A 17,866-nucleotide genomic window follows, 5' to 3' on the forward strand; every position below is an offset into this window, starting at 1 on the left:
CTTAGTGTGGCACACCGCGTGGCGCCTTCGAACGCATGGATCTGGTAAGCAGGCCAGCGAGTAGGTTTCGCGTTTCGATGCTCCCAATCTAAAGACTTAGGAATGTGCGATTGGCCTGTTTCTGTGTCAGTTGCTCTGCCTCCACAAATAACGCGACATTTAATGATCCTATTGCTTCAAGCAGGTGACGCCACCCAAGGAAGTTCCTCTGCTTCTACCTACCACACGGGGCTAGGGACGGACGTGCTTTTTATGTTGTTTCCTCAAAAACACGGTTGTTCGTCTCCCAAGGCGTAACGTAGTGTTCTCTTGCGATATTGCAAGAAAACCAGACTCTGTCTCATCCAAATTTCAGCCGCCTTATGCTATACGGATTTCAATAGCTATCCTGGTGTCTCACGACAACTGCATTAACTCTACCAAGATTATCACGCTTCCTTCTAGAGAGCACACAGTGGAGGTCGACTCACAAGCACGCGCGTGTTTGAGGACGTGCGACGCCATAATCGTCTACGAGCAACTTTGTTGTGGCGGGGTAAAGTAAAAACGCAACTTGCTTTCTATGAAGCTGTAGCTCGTCATCTGTGTTATCCGAGAGCAATGACTTCTCAGGTGTGGAACGAACTCGATGGTTCTTTGAAAGAAATCCGGCGTTCTTTCCTGGATGTGACCGTGAACACACACCATGTTCCGTCATCCTGCCGAAGCGTAGCGTTTTATTCTTAATTGTCGGGGGTACGAAAAACCGAGCACTCATCCCGGCTGTGTCCATCAACTATTTTTCACATGGCAATCTGGAGGTGCGGCTGCTCATTCGCCGACATATCACGACGAGGGCCTGCTCTTTTAACCATCCCGCTTCCATGTTTTCCGTACGGATAATCTTTGAAAAGCAATGTACCAGCACACGAACCTGTCATGTTGACTTTTTCTTACAAGGCAAGGGTTTTGACAATTCGACGTGCCGTGGCCCAACGAAGCTACCGGTTCCGAAAATCTGTTCTCCTTTTACTCACCACACAAACTCGCCTGTTGTCAAACCACGACTAGCCGTCTACATCCTGCTGTGCATGAGGCTTACTCACAAATTTGGTAATCTTCCTTTGCCGGCGGCTGCCTGACAACCCGGAGACAGGCAGACGACCATCTTTTGTACGAACACTCCGGGGGACGTTCGGAACAGGCCGCGCTGATATCTAGAAAACTGGTCGCATGCACAAGTCAGTCGCTTATCACGCACTCTGCTGTTTGGAAACTCGCCCTTGTCGCCGGTAGAGTTCGGGGATGCCGAGAGTGTAGGCGTTCATAGTGGCCTCGCGAAAACCGTTGATACTCTCCACATCAACCCAACTGTTCCGCAACCGCCAAAGAGGGTTTGAGCTGCTTCTCATGTCGAGCTGCAGACAGACAACGCACCCAATACTTTTATCGGCGACAGTGGCGCAAACAGGAAATTCATCCGCGGTCTCTACGAACGGCTCCACAGAAACGTCAACAGAACTCAGTGCACAGTAAACAGCTTCCTTCCGCAATTGTGGAACCATGTCACCGTGGCTATGCTTCACTTACAAAGACACCAGTTGCCTCCATACAGTGCAAACAGCAATAAGTCGTCTCGATCCCGCATTTCTTGTATGATCATGAGGTGGCTGGGCCGTTACAGTCGTCCCTACATCAAAGCCTCTGCCGTGCGCAACCCGGCTGCAGGACCCCGCGACGGCGTGGAGGAATCCAGCCGACTCTAGCCTTCGGTATCATGAACATTCACGTTTTCATAGACACGGTACTGCAGCTGTCAAAACATGCGCAAGAAACCCCAACCGCCTTCGTTTCCTTGGTGCCCCAATCGGCCTATGCACTCCAGCCAGAAATAGGCGGCTGTACAAATATATATATATATATATATATATATCTGGGCAGACGCATATGTATAAACAGACACGTAAATGCGCAATGGCATAGCGCACGTCCAGCCACACATACATCGAGAATTCGACACTGTTCGATACATCCTGGATCCGGAAACGGGCACTGCTTGACACAGTCGAAATCGTGTGAGCATTTCTGAGTGGAGAAGATCTACGAAGAGACAACGAAGGCACTGACACCAGTTTCCCAGCAGCAAACGCAGGACTTGAGACAAAGAACTTGCAGAATCAGCAAATGGCTAAGTGCAAACTGCAGACACTGGGAAGTCCTGATGGTAGAGGCTTGGGTCTTTCCAGGTCTCTGACGCGGCCAACTGAGCTCGCCAGGAGTCCACGGTGTCTTCGTTCACAGACACTGTGTGTGTTTCCTCGAGACGCTTGCGGTGTGTCTTACAGTGGTCATATCGGGCATCCCGCGCTCAGCGTAGAAACTGTCGGAGGAGCTACAGGCTTCAGGTCCCGAAGTCATCATTCCCCCGACGCCAGAGGTTGCATGAGGCTCCGAGAATCCGTCAAAGTTGTTGGAGCTGGACGGGACCAACAAGTTGCTTAGTTCTACAACTAGCCACGGTGCGACGATCACGGAATTTAGAAAGAATTCCCGTGCGTCCTCCAGCGTCAGAGACCTGCAAAAAAGTCAAAACACTGTTTCGCCGAGCGTGAAATTAGAGAATCACGAGCTTTAGACTTTTGAAAATAGCTTGAGACTTTTGGAAATGGAAAAGCCAGGACGGGTTTGGGGGTTAGGAAAACCCACACTACTACTGCTCGGATCGTTGTGCCCGCGAAAGTCTGGAGAGACTGAAGGGTCCTTCTCGTTCGGCGAGAGAGAGTCAAAGCATCCCAGGAAAAGCGCACTCCCCAAACCAGAGCGAGTCTGAGCTGATCCAAATTCTCTCTCATCTCTTGTTTGAAGCCGTCGTGTACATATTCCTGCACCGGGTACAAATTGTAGATCGCATCTCCCCGCTGGAATTGGCAAATGTTGAGGGACCTCGGACTTTGTAAAGAGAATCCTGGCATCGCTGCCCCTTTTCTCAGCTCCGGTTCCCCAGTGGGTCTTCTTACCGAATGTGCCTTGCAACCTGTTCACGCCTTGCAAACACGTAGGTTCTTTTCCGAATTTCGTGAACGAACATTTGTATGTCTGCAGGAATAAAAGGTCGACCAAGAAAGGTGTCGGCTTCTCCTTCTTCCGTCTCTGGATTTTCCGTTCTCTTCGCGTCACGCTTCGCGTCGTTACCGTCTTCCTCTCGACCAGAAGCGCTCCTTTCTGCTTCTCGCCTTCTCCGTCTCTGGACATGGTCCGCCTCCCAGTCGTAAAGCATGAGGAAAGAAGCCTCTGCGGCGTCCTTCGCCTTCTGAAACCTGTCTCGGTCGAGGAAAACGAAAAATCCCGGCTCCTCAAAGGCTCTGTGTTGCCGCGGATCGAAGGCAGAGGCCAACCCCGGAGCACCTGAGCGAGAGCCGTCGTCGACGCTCTCTCGCGACGCCGTGCAACTCGACCCTGAAAGGTCTGGGCTGACTCCACCTCTGGGGAGTCTGTCGGCGCCGTGCGTGCTCTCTGAACACGACGCCGCGTGCTCTCTCTCTTCTCGCTCTTCTCGCTCCCCTGCCTCGCCCTCGCTGCTGTCGTCCTGCCCCGAAGGAGACACCGCCGCGCTTCCGGCGTCCCCCGTCCCTCCCTCGGAGGCTCCGAAAGAGGCCCGTCTGCCCACCGCCTCGGGGCACGCGGCCCCCGCGCAAGAACCTGACGGTCTTTCTTGGAAGGAAGTTTCCTGCTCCGGTTTGCCTCTCGCTTCCCGCGCTTCAGACGCCTTTCTCGGAACACTCCTGATCGCGGGATTGTGGGCATACTGCTTCTTGAGGAAGTCTCTTCGCAGCAACACTGTCTCTCCATCGGACGGATAGAGGGCGACGTCGGCCTGAGAGGCTGGCGACTCCGCGCTCCCCGGCGAAGCCGAATTCAAAGTCCAAGAAGAAACGTGCGAAGCGTCCCCACGAGTAGGAAACATCCCAGAGAATACTCCCGCTTGTGTAAAGAACCAGGCTTCTGCTCGCTCCGTCGCAACGCATGCAGGCACTTCGAAGGTCCGCAAATCCAGCAGAAAGTAGCTCACGCCGGCAGGCTGAAGACACAGAACACTCGGCGTCGCAGAGAGGAGAAAAAGTTGTAGGCGCGAACGTCGAGCCGGAAAACACCGAAAAGCTTGGCTGCATCTTCAGACGCCGAGGAAAGATCTCGCACAATACCGAAAACCACCAGCTGACCCGTTCCCTGTCTCTGCCCACGAAGGTCTTTGTCTACGACTTTCGCCCCTCGTCCCCCCTTATAACAACTAAACAGTCGTAAGAAGAAGAATCAAGTCCCTTGGCAGATCAACGCAAAGCGCTTTCGTCAGAAATGGTTGTCTTTGCTTTCTTTGGTCCCCCACCTCCTGGCGAAGAGAAAAGGAAAGGGAGTGACACGCGCCATCCAATGCACACACGTGCCGATACATCGGATACGCCAAGAGGAGTTCAAGCACCGCGGCGATGGCCAGCTGCTTGTCTGTCAGGACTCCAAGCTGAAGAGAAAAAAGAAAACGTCTGCAAGCGAAGAAAGGTGCCCACGTCGAACATCCTCGTTGAGAAGGCCAAAAGACAAAGCACCAGATTGATGTAGAAAACTCGACCGCACATGTGACCGGACCGAGCACGCAAACAGCGAACAAGGATAGTCACGATCTGAACCAAATCCACCTTGTAAAGACTCACATATGTGTATATGTGGGGACCCGATGCGAGTTACAGAATTCTGCTCCCCCGCGCCATGGTGCTACAAGGATAAAAACGTATTTGAGTATGCGTATGTATCTCCGTATGCTCTATGTACGGGCATATCCACAGATCTGCTTATGGACCTGAGGGGTACTGGATGTATGTGAAGCTGAGTGGTGACTTGTGTGTCGGCGACAGGTCCAGTTCCACGTCTGCACCGCAACATCAGTATTTTCCCCCAGTGTCTCCGACAGCTTATCCCAGCGTCTGCCTGGCCTACCTCAATGCGGAGTGCAGACATCCCGAGGAGAGGACCGTGGAGACCGTCCGGGTGGGTGAGTGGCGCCTCTTTGGCAGGCCCATTGGCAGTCTTGGGAGTCCCCCTTTCTTGGTCTATCTTCGCCTTGCTCGCTTTCCCCGTGCTCTCGGACCTCTGTCTCGCGTCCAGACGATCTTCATCTACGAGCTCGAAGGAAGGAGACGTCGACAAAGAGAACGGCGAACATACATTGCTTTCCACCCATGAGCCGTAAGCCAGACGCCAGCGATAGCGCGGCACGGCAGGAAGGGCTCTACCACCGCGGTGTCGAATTTGTCGCTCGACAAATGAAGGAAAATTCATTTTTTTCATCGAAAGAACTGGTTCCCATGACAGCTCCTCAACTGCAGGCTTCCCAGACAGCTGCAACCGAGAAGAGACGTTCGACATGAGGCGCTTCGCAGCAGTCTCACTCATGTCGCCCTGCACCGAAGAGAAGACAAACGCATACGAAACGCCACTTTGATTCAAAATCTGATAAAGTCATTTAATGCACACAGTGCTCAAAAATGCCACCCTTGAACGCCAAGCAGGAAATACGATTCAGATAAAGTACACTTACCTAGCTGCGCTGTTCACGAGCGTGGAAACCGCTACAGCCTTTAATGGTACACTGACATTTGTACAATGAAATCACTTCAACAATTACCCAGAGAGACACGCGCCCACCGCAGTCGTTACCCCGATTTGCGATAGAACCGTGACGAACTCTTGACAGAACTAGAAACCGAAACTGCCACAGCCGAATCTTGACTCAATTAGGAACAGAACGCATGTGGTACGATTCCGAGCACACCGTCTACGAGCGACCAGGCCTCGCGAGGGACGCAGGACGAGAGAGAAACCCAGAGGCCCATCAAAAGCTCGTAAAAAACAAAAGCTGAATGGAGACGAAGAAACGCACAGCAGAAGGCAAGACACTCGGACAAAGGCGGGGAATTCGAGAGCAACTGGACATCAGGGTCCAGCCTTGAATTTTTCCTACGAAGAGCCTCGACCTCTTGCACATGTGTCTGGAACATGAGAGCCGTGCAACGTTCTTGGCTTACCGCCACGAGGGCCTGGACGAAGAGCTTCCCTTTGAGCAGAGCCCCGGCGTCCTCGACATCGCGAAGCCGTGCATGGCGAATCACATCGAGCTTGCTGTGTCTGCCTCCCCAGTCTCTGTCTCGCAGGAGCGTCGTGAACACCACTTCCGCCAGGCAGCTCGGCAAGTCGTGAGCACCTTCTCGGAGTTCGTCGATCTTCTCCTGCTTCACCCTCTCAAATGCGCCGAGGTCGAGAAAGTCCCCGCATGCGTCTTTCCATGGGTTGCGACACGCAAAGACTTGTGGCAGGGGCGGAACAGCCGTCGCCGGAGACTCGCGACCTGCGTCGCCTTCGGGGGGTGCTCTCCCGGCCACAGGCGAGCCTGGAGAACCAGCCATCAGGCCCTTCACAATCAGCTCGACAAGGACGGGGATAACAGCAGAGACGCCTTCCACGTGGATCTGCGGCAACGACAGAGAGGAAGGAAGCCGCGGGGAAGCGGCAATCAAACGTCTACTCAAGTCTAGGAAAAGGAGAGACAAACAGACAAAGACGCGCGACAGAGAGGGTAGGAAAAAGTGGACAGGCGGAACACCGGAACGCGGGACCTGGAAGGGAGAAACAGGGAGAGGGGACAGGTCATTGTGACTCAAACACTGTGGAGAAAAACAACGGTTACAGACCCCGACACACACACACACAGAGGCACATGTCAATGCCCCTGAAATCATAAAAGGTTTTCATCTAAACAACGATATACGTGCATGTATCGCATGCAGAGTGAGACGCCTGTTGGGTGACGGGGACGTTTATAGATACAGGAATTGAAATTTTAAACCATATAAAATAGTCGTTTATTTAGCTTGGATAAAAGGGAGACGACTTCGCTTTGGCTGGTTTTCTTGTGAAATTCACACAGACACACATGACACACGGAAAAACTTCTCTGGAGCGCAGACAGGCCCGCCGAAGACCGGAGAGACAGGAAACAGAAAACGCGCCAACGAGAGCGAAGGCGAGGCGATCAAGAGGAGACAGCAGGCACCATATCGGGAGCAAGGGTATCGAGAGGAGAAGTGCCTGAAGACACGGAGCAGCCAAACGAAAGCGAGGTCGCAGACGACATTTTGTAGGGAGACGACAGACTTACCTCGACAGTCGACATGTACTGGTCGGCCTCGATTGAAAAGGCAATTTCTGCCATGGAAGCATACACTGTCACCTGAGGCCGCAAAGGAAAGCACATGAGAAAAAACGGGAAAAAAAAGATCAAGGATTACCACACAGCGCAGGGGGACGTCAAAGACAGAAACCGGTCTCTCAGACGGCTCCAAACGCAGCGACGAAAAATCCCTGTTCTCCACGGTGCCACAAGAGTACACACATCTGTTCTTTCTGCAACGCTTGAGTCTCTGTGAAAGAGATCCGCGATCCAGGACTGAATACCTTAAGCGGAATATACACACTTTAGTCCCTAGAAGAGTCCTGAGGGTGCCTCTTGTTCTTTTCGACCCAGGCAACGAAGCTCTTTTAGACTAGTGTACACACCGTTATCCTGGATTGATTAAGACAAGTAAAAGTGGTGGACTTTAAAACATCCTACGGCGCACACACATGTGGATAACGAAACCTGAGACCCATGCTGACGACCTGTCAATGCCGCCTTTTGCGGCGGTTCCTCTACTGCGTTTCCGTCCTGTCCACTGTTGTTCTCGTCTCTCTTCTCTTCCTCTCTCTCCCTGTGGGCCACCTACCTCGTGGAGCATTTCCTTGACCGTCGCGACGTACAAACCCATGAGGCTGACGACGGCTTCTCGATATCTCGTCGGGGAGATGGCAGTGTCTCTCAAGGGCGGCTCGCCTCCAGTTCTTCCCTTGGCTCCTCCCATCTTTGTCTCGGCCTGCGTCGCCTGCTCGTCCTCTCTTAGCAAGGAGAGAGAGGGCACCGCGTAGTTCAGAAGCAGCGTGACGGACGCCCGAGGCGGATTCTGTTCCGGTGTGCGGTAGGGCAGGTGAAACAACTCGCAGTGACCTGAACAGGAGAGACCCGTACTCTCCTCCCCGTCTTCAAAAGCCAACAGTCGCGGCACCTGCCGAGAAGAAAACAGCACTCGCTCTTCTTCTTCTGAGAGGGAAGAGGCGTCCGCCCCGCTGCGAGCCGGGCCGCGGCTGTTGGGCTCCACTGTCTCCGCGCCACCGGCCTCCGCCTCGGGCTCGTCCGCGGCTCGTCCGCCGCCGCCCCGCGCCTGCCCAAAGCGATCCACCGCGTTGTCGCCCAAATGGTGGTCGACGTGGGCAGGCGTCTCGGGAACAAACAAGGACGCCGGCGGGAGAGAGAAGCCAGTCCGCCGAGCGAGAAGAAGCGCCCGTTCAGGCGGCAAAGACACGAGCGCCGACCAGGCGGCGTCTTGCGTCGCGTCCAGCGGATTGATTGCAAACGGAATGCCGAAAAAGGAAGACACCAACGTGCACAGCGGCACCACGAGTGGAGAAGATATCTGAAGACAGAAACACAGGACGTCCTTTCTCTCTACAAAGCGGGGCACCACAGACAATGCGTCGCTCAAAGGCATTGACCCAGCGCAGGGGGGACGGGGGAGAAGGTTGCTTGGAGAAGACGACCACGGAGTGCGCAGTGTTTTCGGAGAAGAAACGCTGGATAAATTGTACGTTTTTGAACACAGAGACAGGGAAAAGGTTCTAGCAAACCGATGGGTTTTCCTACAGGAGGCACACCCGTCACACGCAGCATCACCGAGCCACACACACACACACCAAGGCATGTCTGCTGCAAAACATTCATAGCGACTCGCCATCAGTTCTTCTGTCGCCGATAAATCTTCTGTCCCTCGTTTTTCCCTCTCTCTCTTGCTTCTGCCGCTCGTGCTCTTCCCCGCTGTGTGGCCTCCGTTGTGCGCGTACCATGAGGATGAGGTTGTCGGGTGTTAGCTGGTCCAAGTAATGCTCCAGGGACTGTTTTCCGACGTCCTCGAGGAGCCACTGTTCGGTGAACACTCGCGCCGGAGAAAGGATTTCTTGCAAGTCTGCAGCAAGATAAGCGACTTCTTCTTGCGGCGAAAAGTTTGTTCCTGCCTGGCCAGGTGAAGAGGAGGGAAGGGACGACTGTAGCAGCGAGGACGGAAGCAGAGCTGGAATCGTCCCGAGGGCTCCAGGCAGCGGCGGCCGCGGCGGCAGCGGGGGCACATGGGCGTCGAAGGCGAGACGGTACATGCGCATGCGGCTCTCGACAAAGGCGCGATCCAGGACCGACTCGCGAATGAATCTGAAAATGAAAAGGACTCAAAGAACGTGCAAAGTCAAAAAAGCGACGAAAAACGCCAGACACACACCACAGACGCTTGAAAAAAAACATTCCAGAAAACGACAACACCCCCTTCGACCCACCCCTAGTCCCACATACAAACATATAAATACACCTGTACATACGTATACACACATTTGTATTTACATATATATATATATATATACATATATACATACATTTATCGAAATATAAATATATATATCTAGATATGTCTTTGTAAATATGTGCAAATGCCGATCTGCTGTATCTTGTTTGAAGGTGTGGAGGTGGAGTCACGTACGAGAAGCTGCAAGACGCACCTTAGATAGGAGAAGAGAGAAGAGCCGATCAGCATGATGGCCGTGTGATTCATGTTGAAGTCTTTGAGTTCCACGGAGGCGCGAAGAGTCGAGTAGCAGCGGCTTTCTTCGGCCTCAACGTCGATCGACTCTGCAAGGCCTTGTTTCCGCAGGTGTGCGACCAGCGAGCCGGGTCCTTCTGAACCGAGGACATCGACGACGTATCTGCGAGAGGGGATGACAACCAGCACACGCAGAGACACCCGGACCAAACTGAGAGTGAGAAACGCGAAGTATTGGATGTCTAAACTTGAGACAGAGAGCTAGAGTAGAAAGACCTGATTCGCACGAAGACAGGGATCCTCTCAGCGAAGAAACGAGAAAGACGTGAGGATCTGACCGAAGCCTTCAGTTAAACAAGCTCTGTCGTTCCAGGAACGCCAGTCAAAACCAAGAGAAGCGCGTCCCCTAGACCACCCAGGAACCTTCACTGTTAGAGAAAAACAGCGTGAATGCTTGTCATTCACAAGGAGACAAAAAAGAGAAGAAAAGGAGAACCCAAAAATGTGGGCTCCTCAGAAGCGACAGAAAAGACTAGGAGACCAGAACTGCAAGCCTTGCGAGGGCTCCCAACTCACTTGGCGTCGAACACAGTCCACTTTGGATGGGGTTTCTCAAACACAAAAACAAAGTCAACGCTGTGCTCGTTCTCCGTCGCAGGCTCCAACAGAATTTCTTTTCGCAGGTCGCAGTGTCTCGCTACAGGCACCTCCGTCGGGTCGTCTCGCTTGCGAGCACCGTCGTCTGTCTCCTTTGTCTTTGCAGAGTCGTCAGCGACCGCACACGACGTTTGCCCTGTCGCTTCTGCGCTTGAACCACAGCGAGAGTCGCTGGTCTCTGCACGCCTCTCTTCGCTGCCGTTCCTCCCTGCTGCTGTCTCTCCTGGTCCCCTCCGTGTCTCTCTGTCTCCTTCGCCCTGCGAGGGCCTTTCTCGAGCCGGGCCACAGGCGACTTGAGCTACGCGCGAGGGTTGGAAGAAGGTGCCAGAGGAGTCTCTGTTCCTGTCTCCTTCTTCCAGGACGCCGGCACTCTCTTCAGGTCCCTCGCTGGCTCTGCCGGTCCCCCGTCGCTGACACTTCTCCGCTCGGTCTCTCTTGTTGCCGCGTCTGCTGTGCGCGGTCGCCCGCATCGAGGCCTCCAGTTCTTGGTGGGCAAAAGCTTCGGCCTCTTGCGCTGAAGCGAAGAAAGGCGTCTCGGCGTCGGCTTTGCAAGTGAAGGCATGTTCGAGGGCGGGATTGGAAGGCAAAGGGTCGAACAGACGCTGAATCTGGTCAGTGAGCCTGTCTAGGTCTCGCTGCGACCCCGGCGTCGACACGACGAGTTTGAACGCATTCGCGACGTAGAAACGTTTGTGCCATTCCCACACCAAAGACGGAATGTCTTCGTTCTTCAGCCACACATTCACATGCTGGAACATCGGCAGAGACACCCGCTCGAACACCGGATCCTTCGCTTCTCGGCCCGAACCGGCTCCGCGTCCGCTGCCCTCCACAGCCGTTCGCGCCGCCGCCTCTTGCTGGTGGTGCAGCAGCAAAAAAATCAAGTCCGTCGAACCCACGTGGAACCGCGAAGTCTTGTGAGCTGGGTTGAACTGCAGGGCGCGCAACGGACAGAGGCGAGAAACACGCGAACTCCGCATTTACTCTCTCAGCCGCGCGAACGGTGGACAAGGCATGCCGACCGACGGCGACAAACTGCGAAAGAATGCCTGGAATGGGGGCAGAGTGTACATGTGAGGAGCCACAGACGGACAGAATGAAGTCGAATCAGGAGAAACATGCCAGTACTGGTTCCCGTTCATTCACAAGGCGTGCAGGTCGGAATCCTGAAAAGGACCCCAGCTCAGACGCACGATTCTTGACGACTGCCATCCACCACACCGTCCCACACCAAGGAAAAGAGGTCAGATAAGCTTGGCAGATTTTTGTGCTTCAACCGCTGACAAACGTCATCCTCAAGCTGTCTGTACATCTTGTATACGAATGCCCCTGCAACTATGAGATGAGAACAGACGATGACGAGGAGCTACCGCTTGACAGACACCACGTCCAACCAACCAACCACACAACCACAGACAAAAACAAATACGTCAAAGTTCAGAGGGGTGGAGAAAACAAACAGACAAAAGAGAGAAATTCAATCCCACCGTGCACCCGAAGGGGACAAACGGAACGCATACATCCGAATATATATATATATATATATTTGGACGTATCGATACAAGCGTCTGTAGGAAACCCAGTGCATGTAAACCGACATGTCTTTTTGCATCTATCTATCTACTTAAAAGTATCTGGTGTATATCTGTCTACCTGCCTGTGTTACCTATCCCTACTCATCTCTCTACATAGACAGAGGGAAATAGATCGATGCAAGACGCATATACGATTACATCAGTCGATAGCTCGATACACACATGTGTATCGATAGCTAGATAGATACAGAGAAGTAGAGAGATGCATGCAAACATACACACAGATGCGTGAGGAGATAGACAGAAACATGTAGACAGACACATAAAGACAGATACCTATAGACAGATACATAGAGGTGGATTCCTACAAACCGCTAGAGGGGCAGACATAGCCCCAGGCAGAGAGACTTGGCAGAAGTTCAAAGTGGGGAGTTTTCTGCTCACCACGTGGTTTTTGAGGATTGAAGCTTTGCGCCAGTAGGGTTCGCTTTTTCGTTTCTGCACTTGCTTTTGCTGCTGCTGCAGAAGTTGAACGACGCCAACGCCGACGCTCGCGTCCGTGATGTTCGGATGCAGAAGAATGTGCTTCAGTTCGGCGAGAGAGGCAGCGAGCGCAGGAGTCGGCAGCGAGTACGAAAGAGCAGAGGCGAATTCTCCTGTGGAGAAGTGTAGTGGCTCTGCGGCGTCATGGGCGAACAAGAACGCATCCAACGATGGAAACATCCCCCCTGACTCGCTGTCAGAGGACGGCTCTTCGCGTCCCTGCTCCTGCTCTGGATCTCTCCCGCCCTCTCCGCGCCGGTTCCGAGACTCCGCGCGGCGACCCAAACTCTTTTGCTCGCTCCCCACTCCACCTGCGAGCGACGCCGCAGACAACGCCGAAGACACCGGAACGTAGTTGTTGAAAATCAGATGTCCGGACAGCGTGGCGAGGCCAGGCAAGTGAGCAGGGTCGTGGAGAAAGCCGCCCGCGACAGAGAGCGATACGTGTGAAGGCGCCGACCGCAGCTGCAGCGGATCCACGAGGATAAGGATTTCCATCCCATTCGCGAGTCTGAAAAAGAGGAACAATGGAGACGCGAGTCGAAAAAAGGAGGAAAAGACGAAAGTGAATGTGACGTCAAATCCGCACCCACGATCCCGAGTCGGTGGCGGTCCCAGATCCAGAGACACAGCGGAGACATCACAAAAAACGGTTTCCACTCGAAATTGGAAAGCGAAAGAAGGAATAGACCTACTCGACAAGTCGAATCCGGTTTGTGTCCCGATCTGTGTTTCCACCTTCTTGACCTGAGCTGCATTTTCTTCGCTGCGTTTTCTTCGCTGCGTTTTCTCCGCTGGGTTCTCGCATCTTTTTCAGCTCTGAGCAGAGTCCTTACCTGACGAAGCGACGAAATCTGTGGTCACTTCTCGGAGCTGGAATTTCATTTCCTTCGAGGACGAAGGGAGCGCGGAGCGAGTGCGTATGGACAGGGTCTCCGTTCTCGCGTTGTCTCTGAGCCCCAGCGCCGAAGCTGTCTCCCGGCGGAACGCTCGAGCCTGTCTCCGCCGGCCCTCGCGCCTGCGGGTATCTCCACTCCCTGCGCTGTGTCTCCCAGTCGTCTGGATCTGCCACTGCACTTTTTCGTCGGTTCGTTGAGCTCTGTGCCTCCACGTCGTCGCGCAGCAGTTGCGCCGCCTCGGCGAGAAACAGCCTGTCGAAGGAACGCAGAACGTCGACGGGAGCAACGCCAGGCGATCCGGAGAGCAAGTGAACCAACAGGCCTAAAACCACGAGAGAGGAGGAGCGCTTGAGGAGCGGCCGCGGAGGCACAGAGACGCCTGGTCTTCCAGGAGAAGGCGACGGAGGAGAGGGCGACGCGAGAGCAGCGAGAGAAGGGACTAGCGCGAGTGTATCGACAAGCGCCATCTCCAGACGCGAAAACAGCGAGAAAAGAGGAGAAGCAGATTTTGCCCGAAGAGCCACCGCTTCGGGGATTGATCTACGCAGACAGCCGCGTGCCTGTGCATCGGACGCAGGACCGCCGAAGAGGTCCGAGGCTGGGTTCGAGGCGCGAGAGGAGATTTCAGTCGAGAAGACGAGCGGCGCCTTCCTTGACGAAGGTGCCCCACGACTCAACGGCGAAGAAGAGGAGGAGGCTGAGACGACTAGAGGGCAGAAGACACAGTAGGCCGAGAGCAGCGAGAGGAGTCGGGAGACGAACCTGAGGGCGAGCAAGGAGACGAAGCGTAGGTGACAGTGGTCAGCCTCGACGCTCCTGCAGACAGGGACATCCTTCCATGCACCGCGAAACATGGGCCATAGAGAGACGCCTGTAACTGTGCCGATGACGAGAACCACGAGCACTCGCCCGCTGGCGAGGGGAGAGACCCCCGCCAGCGGTGTCTTTCTTTCCGCAAGAAACATATCACCTCGCGAAAGGCATGACGGCGATGCTTCGAGACCTAGGAGGCAGAGAAGTCGTGGAGGAAAGAGCCGAGGAAAATCGCATTTTACTGTGGTTTCCTGGCACCATCGACACACGTCGCTCTGTGCATGTGTGCTCCGATCACATGCGAATCTCCGACAGCGCGCCTGAGGAAGTCTTTCCCGCTCTTCAAGCGCGCGCCACCTCTCACAGCTTTGACTGCAGCGGAACGGAGTGAAAAGGAGAAACTCTTGGTTGGAACTTTCTGGCGGGGCTGGCAGTGCGACCGACGTTGCTTGCACATGGCCGGCGCCGAAACCCAGGAGGGGCCTGAGAGCAGGACGGCGGCAAAAACCGGCACCAACGGCTCTTTGCAGAGGCGAGAAAGCAAGGGAAGGACACCCGTATCCGATTCCTAAAGTTCATTTCCAGTTCGGCAGGCGCCTTTCCACTCAGTTCCGTCGGAATCTCCTCTGTGGAACGCTGCCGTCGCGCTGGGAACAGATGCCGCTGTCTCGCGCAAACTCGGCAAAAGAAGCGCCTTTTCGGTTTAGCGGGCGAGAGATTTTGCGTTGTTGTCTGCATTCCAACTCGGTTCGCTGACATCCAGCTACTCAGCAGGTGCCAGACCTGGTTGCCACACAAGCCTTTTGTTTAAAAACACACATAAAGCGGAAAAACGACCCCGAACGCGGTAGAGTACAGAAATTTGGGCGAGACCGAGCAGATCTCGCCACATGGCACAGCATGCGGGCGCTCTCCGATTTTAGACAGGAAAGAACCGCTTCGACCCTCTTGCTCTTCTGTCAGATCTCGGCGGAGTGAAAACGGTGTGTGACAAAGTGTCGAGGACTCAGAATGGCCCTTTTCTGCGTGACTGAGACACTGCACAAGGTCGCAGATTCCGGTTTCTCTCGCAGGCTTGTGGGGAGCTGTTGTGGATGCCGCGTTCCGCGGAACTGTTTCATCACGACGCAGAAACAACAAACGGCAAACAGAGACTCCGCAACCTTGGCGCCGTGAGAGTGTCTACGCGAAACACACTGCGCTGATGCACTCACGAACTTAGGCAACCATGCTGCGGGAGGGTTGGCGTCGCTCTGTGAGGTCATCGCTGAAGATTCTTGTCTCAAACGTGGCGGACACTGGAGCATTTTTGCGCATCGTGGGATACACTCGAACTGCACAGCGAAATCGTGGCTCTTCAGCGTTTCGACCGCTCCACTTCGACATTCGCATGTGGACAGATACACCTGCGAACGTCCATACCTGTTTGTGGAGTCTCAACGAAGCCGAAAACTTACAGCATATATGTAACTGTGTGTATATATGTATATATATACATGTATTTATACAGCCGAGTCTCATCTTAGAGGCACCGATGGAGTAACGTAGTCAAGTGTCTTTCAGTGGGAAGGACGATGCTCATTGGTTTTGTTTGCTACAGCGCTTGAGTTACACTCAGGAGTCTTAGCGTCAGCAGTATAGCTGCAGAATGGACTTCTCGTTCCGTCGCTGGTGCGTGAGCAGTTTCTGCTAGCAGCTATTTTTAATGTATTCTTTTAATGCTTCGGTTGCTGTTGGATACCACGATGATTCGCTGTTTTCGTCGTGCGCAACGCTTTAAACGGGATACCCTTTTGAACACAAACGCAAGGTGGAAACGAGGCATGCCACGTGCACACTCGTGTTGCCTCTGCCTGTCTTTTCGGTCAGACCGAACAATCAGTGATTGTTTCCACGCGACAGGATTCTGAAAGTGCCTTTCAGCCTGACGAAAGTGGACTACCCGAAGGCAGACATGCACAGAGTTTTCACAGCGCTGCTGCGAACGCGACAGAACAGTTAGGCAAACAAGCCGTGCTCCTTTTTTCTTAAACATTCCATTCCAGTCGATCTTAACGAAGTACAGCAGTTCGGGTGATATAGGAAGCACAGTCCACGTATTCCAAGTGACTGCGGCAAGTTGAGCACCAGAAGGTGACACACAACAGAAACATTGCTATTGCTTTCATGTAACCTGAGAGAGGGGGGTTCAAAACGTCACAGTGTAACCAGGTCATGCGAAGACCCTGCATGTCAGAACTGCATCTCAGCACGCACGCACTGAGTCGCAGAAATCTTCAAAAGGCCCGCCAGAGCCTGCTGGGCAGCTTCGTCACAGATCAGTTCAGCTGAAACACCAGACCGGAACGCCTTGTTTTGATGATGCTCTAAATTGCCGTCAACAACTTTGGATGGAGCAGCAAGGAAAAACTTGCACAGTTTTACTGGACGACTGCAACGCCAACATCATTGGACACAACGACCATACCGTGTTTCCGCCATGCGTAGTCCTTTTCACCCAGATGTGAGGCACGACTGTACTGTCTGGGATAGATCGAGGAACAGGCCGTTCGCAGAGGCTCGTGATTTCTGTCAGAGTTGCGGCAGCCGGGAAAGCGCACTCTATCTCCCCGACTGATATGACTTGAGTTCCTGCGAGTGTATGCCCCTTTTAACGAAAACGAAGAGCGTTATCGGATCCCCCTTGACACTCGCAGACTCGTATTTGTGTCAATCACCCGATCGTCCCGTCTGTAGCAGGTAATAGGCACTGACGGTTCTAGTCCGTTCGGAAGACAATCGCCACCCCAAACAGTTTGTGGACTGCGATTGCAATGGATTACAGACGGCCACAGGCAAAAACACAAAAGCGGAGACGCATAAGTGAAAAGAGCAAAAAATAACGTGAGTAGAATTAGTTGCGTTGAAAACACCTTCAGTCAGTTTGTCCCGAGATACACACCTTCGGTCCAGCCTCCCCACGTTGGTGGGAGACAGCCACAGCCACCACTTAGACAATTCAGAAAGTGACCGTGGCATACACGTAACTTGTGCAGAAGACGATTTCTCCGTCACATCGGCATCTGTTACTCAAGGTGAAAAGAGTGACACGCTCTGGCCGCCTTTTATTGCGCTGATCGTTCTTGTGCTCTAGAAGTCTCAAGGATGCGAGAAGGATCGGCGGAATGAGGCAAACATTAAGTCGGGAGAGGAAGGAGCCGAGCAAACAGCACAGTGTGGGACCCAACCAGCTATTCGGTCACTATTTCAGAAGCAGCGGCTGCAATGATTAAAGGAAACAGGTGCGCGAAGCCTCCTGTGGGTCACGTTCTACGACGTCCAGTATCTCTATCCTAGGTACCCTTGTCTGAGCACAGCACAGGAAGTAGATCTCAAGGGCATTTGATTATCGAATCTAAGAACTACTGTGGCAGCTCATTTTCAGGAACGCTCAATACATGTCTGCGCTAGTCGCTCTCGATCCCCAAATTTGCCACCTAGATGTACGCAGCACGGTGAAACCAATGAGAGGCTGTTGATGGATAACGTATGTCAAAGCGAAGAAGTTGTCGAAGACACTGTTAGACATGATGAAGGTCGCCACCTTACGTCGCCGCTACGCGTTTGTCAGAGACAAGCGTCCCAGAAAACAATTGCTGCGGGAGTCACACGAGTTAGAAGCGACCGTGCTGGTCAGTTCCACAAACATTCTCTCAGGCTCATGAAACCGTATCGAAAA

The 17,866-nt window shown here is 53.6% G+C and overlaps 1 protein-coding gene across 1 annotated transcript; it reads right to left on the bottom strand.

Annotated features, from left to right (window-relative positions):
• Positions 1-700: 700 nt before the first annotated feature.
• On the bottom strand, positions 701-14,733 carry TGME49_314850 (hypothetical protein). The gene is made up of 13 exons (XM_018782840.1): positions 13,273-14,733; positions 12,338-12,947; positions 10,278-11,290; positions 9,661-9,864; positions 8,959-9,319; positions 7,791-8,534; positions 7,187-7,258; positions 6,057-6,497; positions 4,969-5,430; positions 4,364-4,495; positions 2,997-4,057; positions 2,323-2,554; positions 701-1,397 (listed from the first exon to the last, which is right to left on the bottom strand). The coding sequence occupies exons 1-13, from the start codon at positions 14,298-14,300 to the stop codon at positions 1,233-1,235; spliced, it is 6,525 nt and encodes a 2,174-aa protein (XP_018635354.1). The 5' UTR covers positions 14,301-14,733; the 3' UTR covers positions 701-1,232.
• Positions 14,734-17,866: the final 3,133 nt, after the last annotated feature.

This window comes from Toxoplasma gondii, chromosome XI (assembly GCF_000006565.2).
Source record: "Toxoplasma gondii ME49 chromosome XI, whole genome shotgun sequence".
Classification (NCBI taxonomy): domain Eukaryota; phylum Apicomplexa; class Conoidasida; order Eucoccidiorida; family Sarcocystidae; genus Toxoplasma; species Toxoplasma gondii.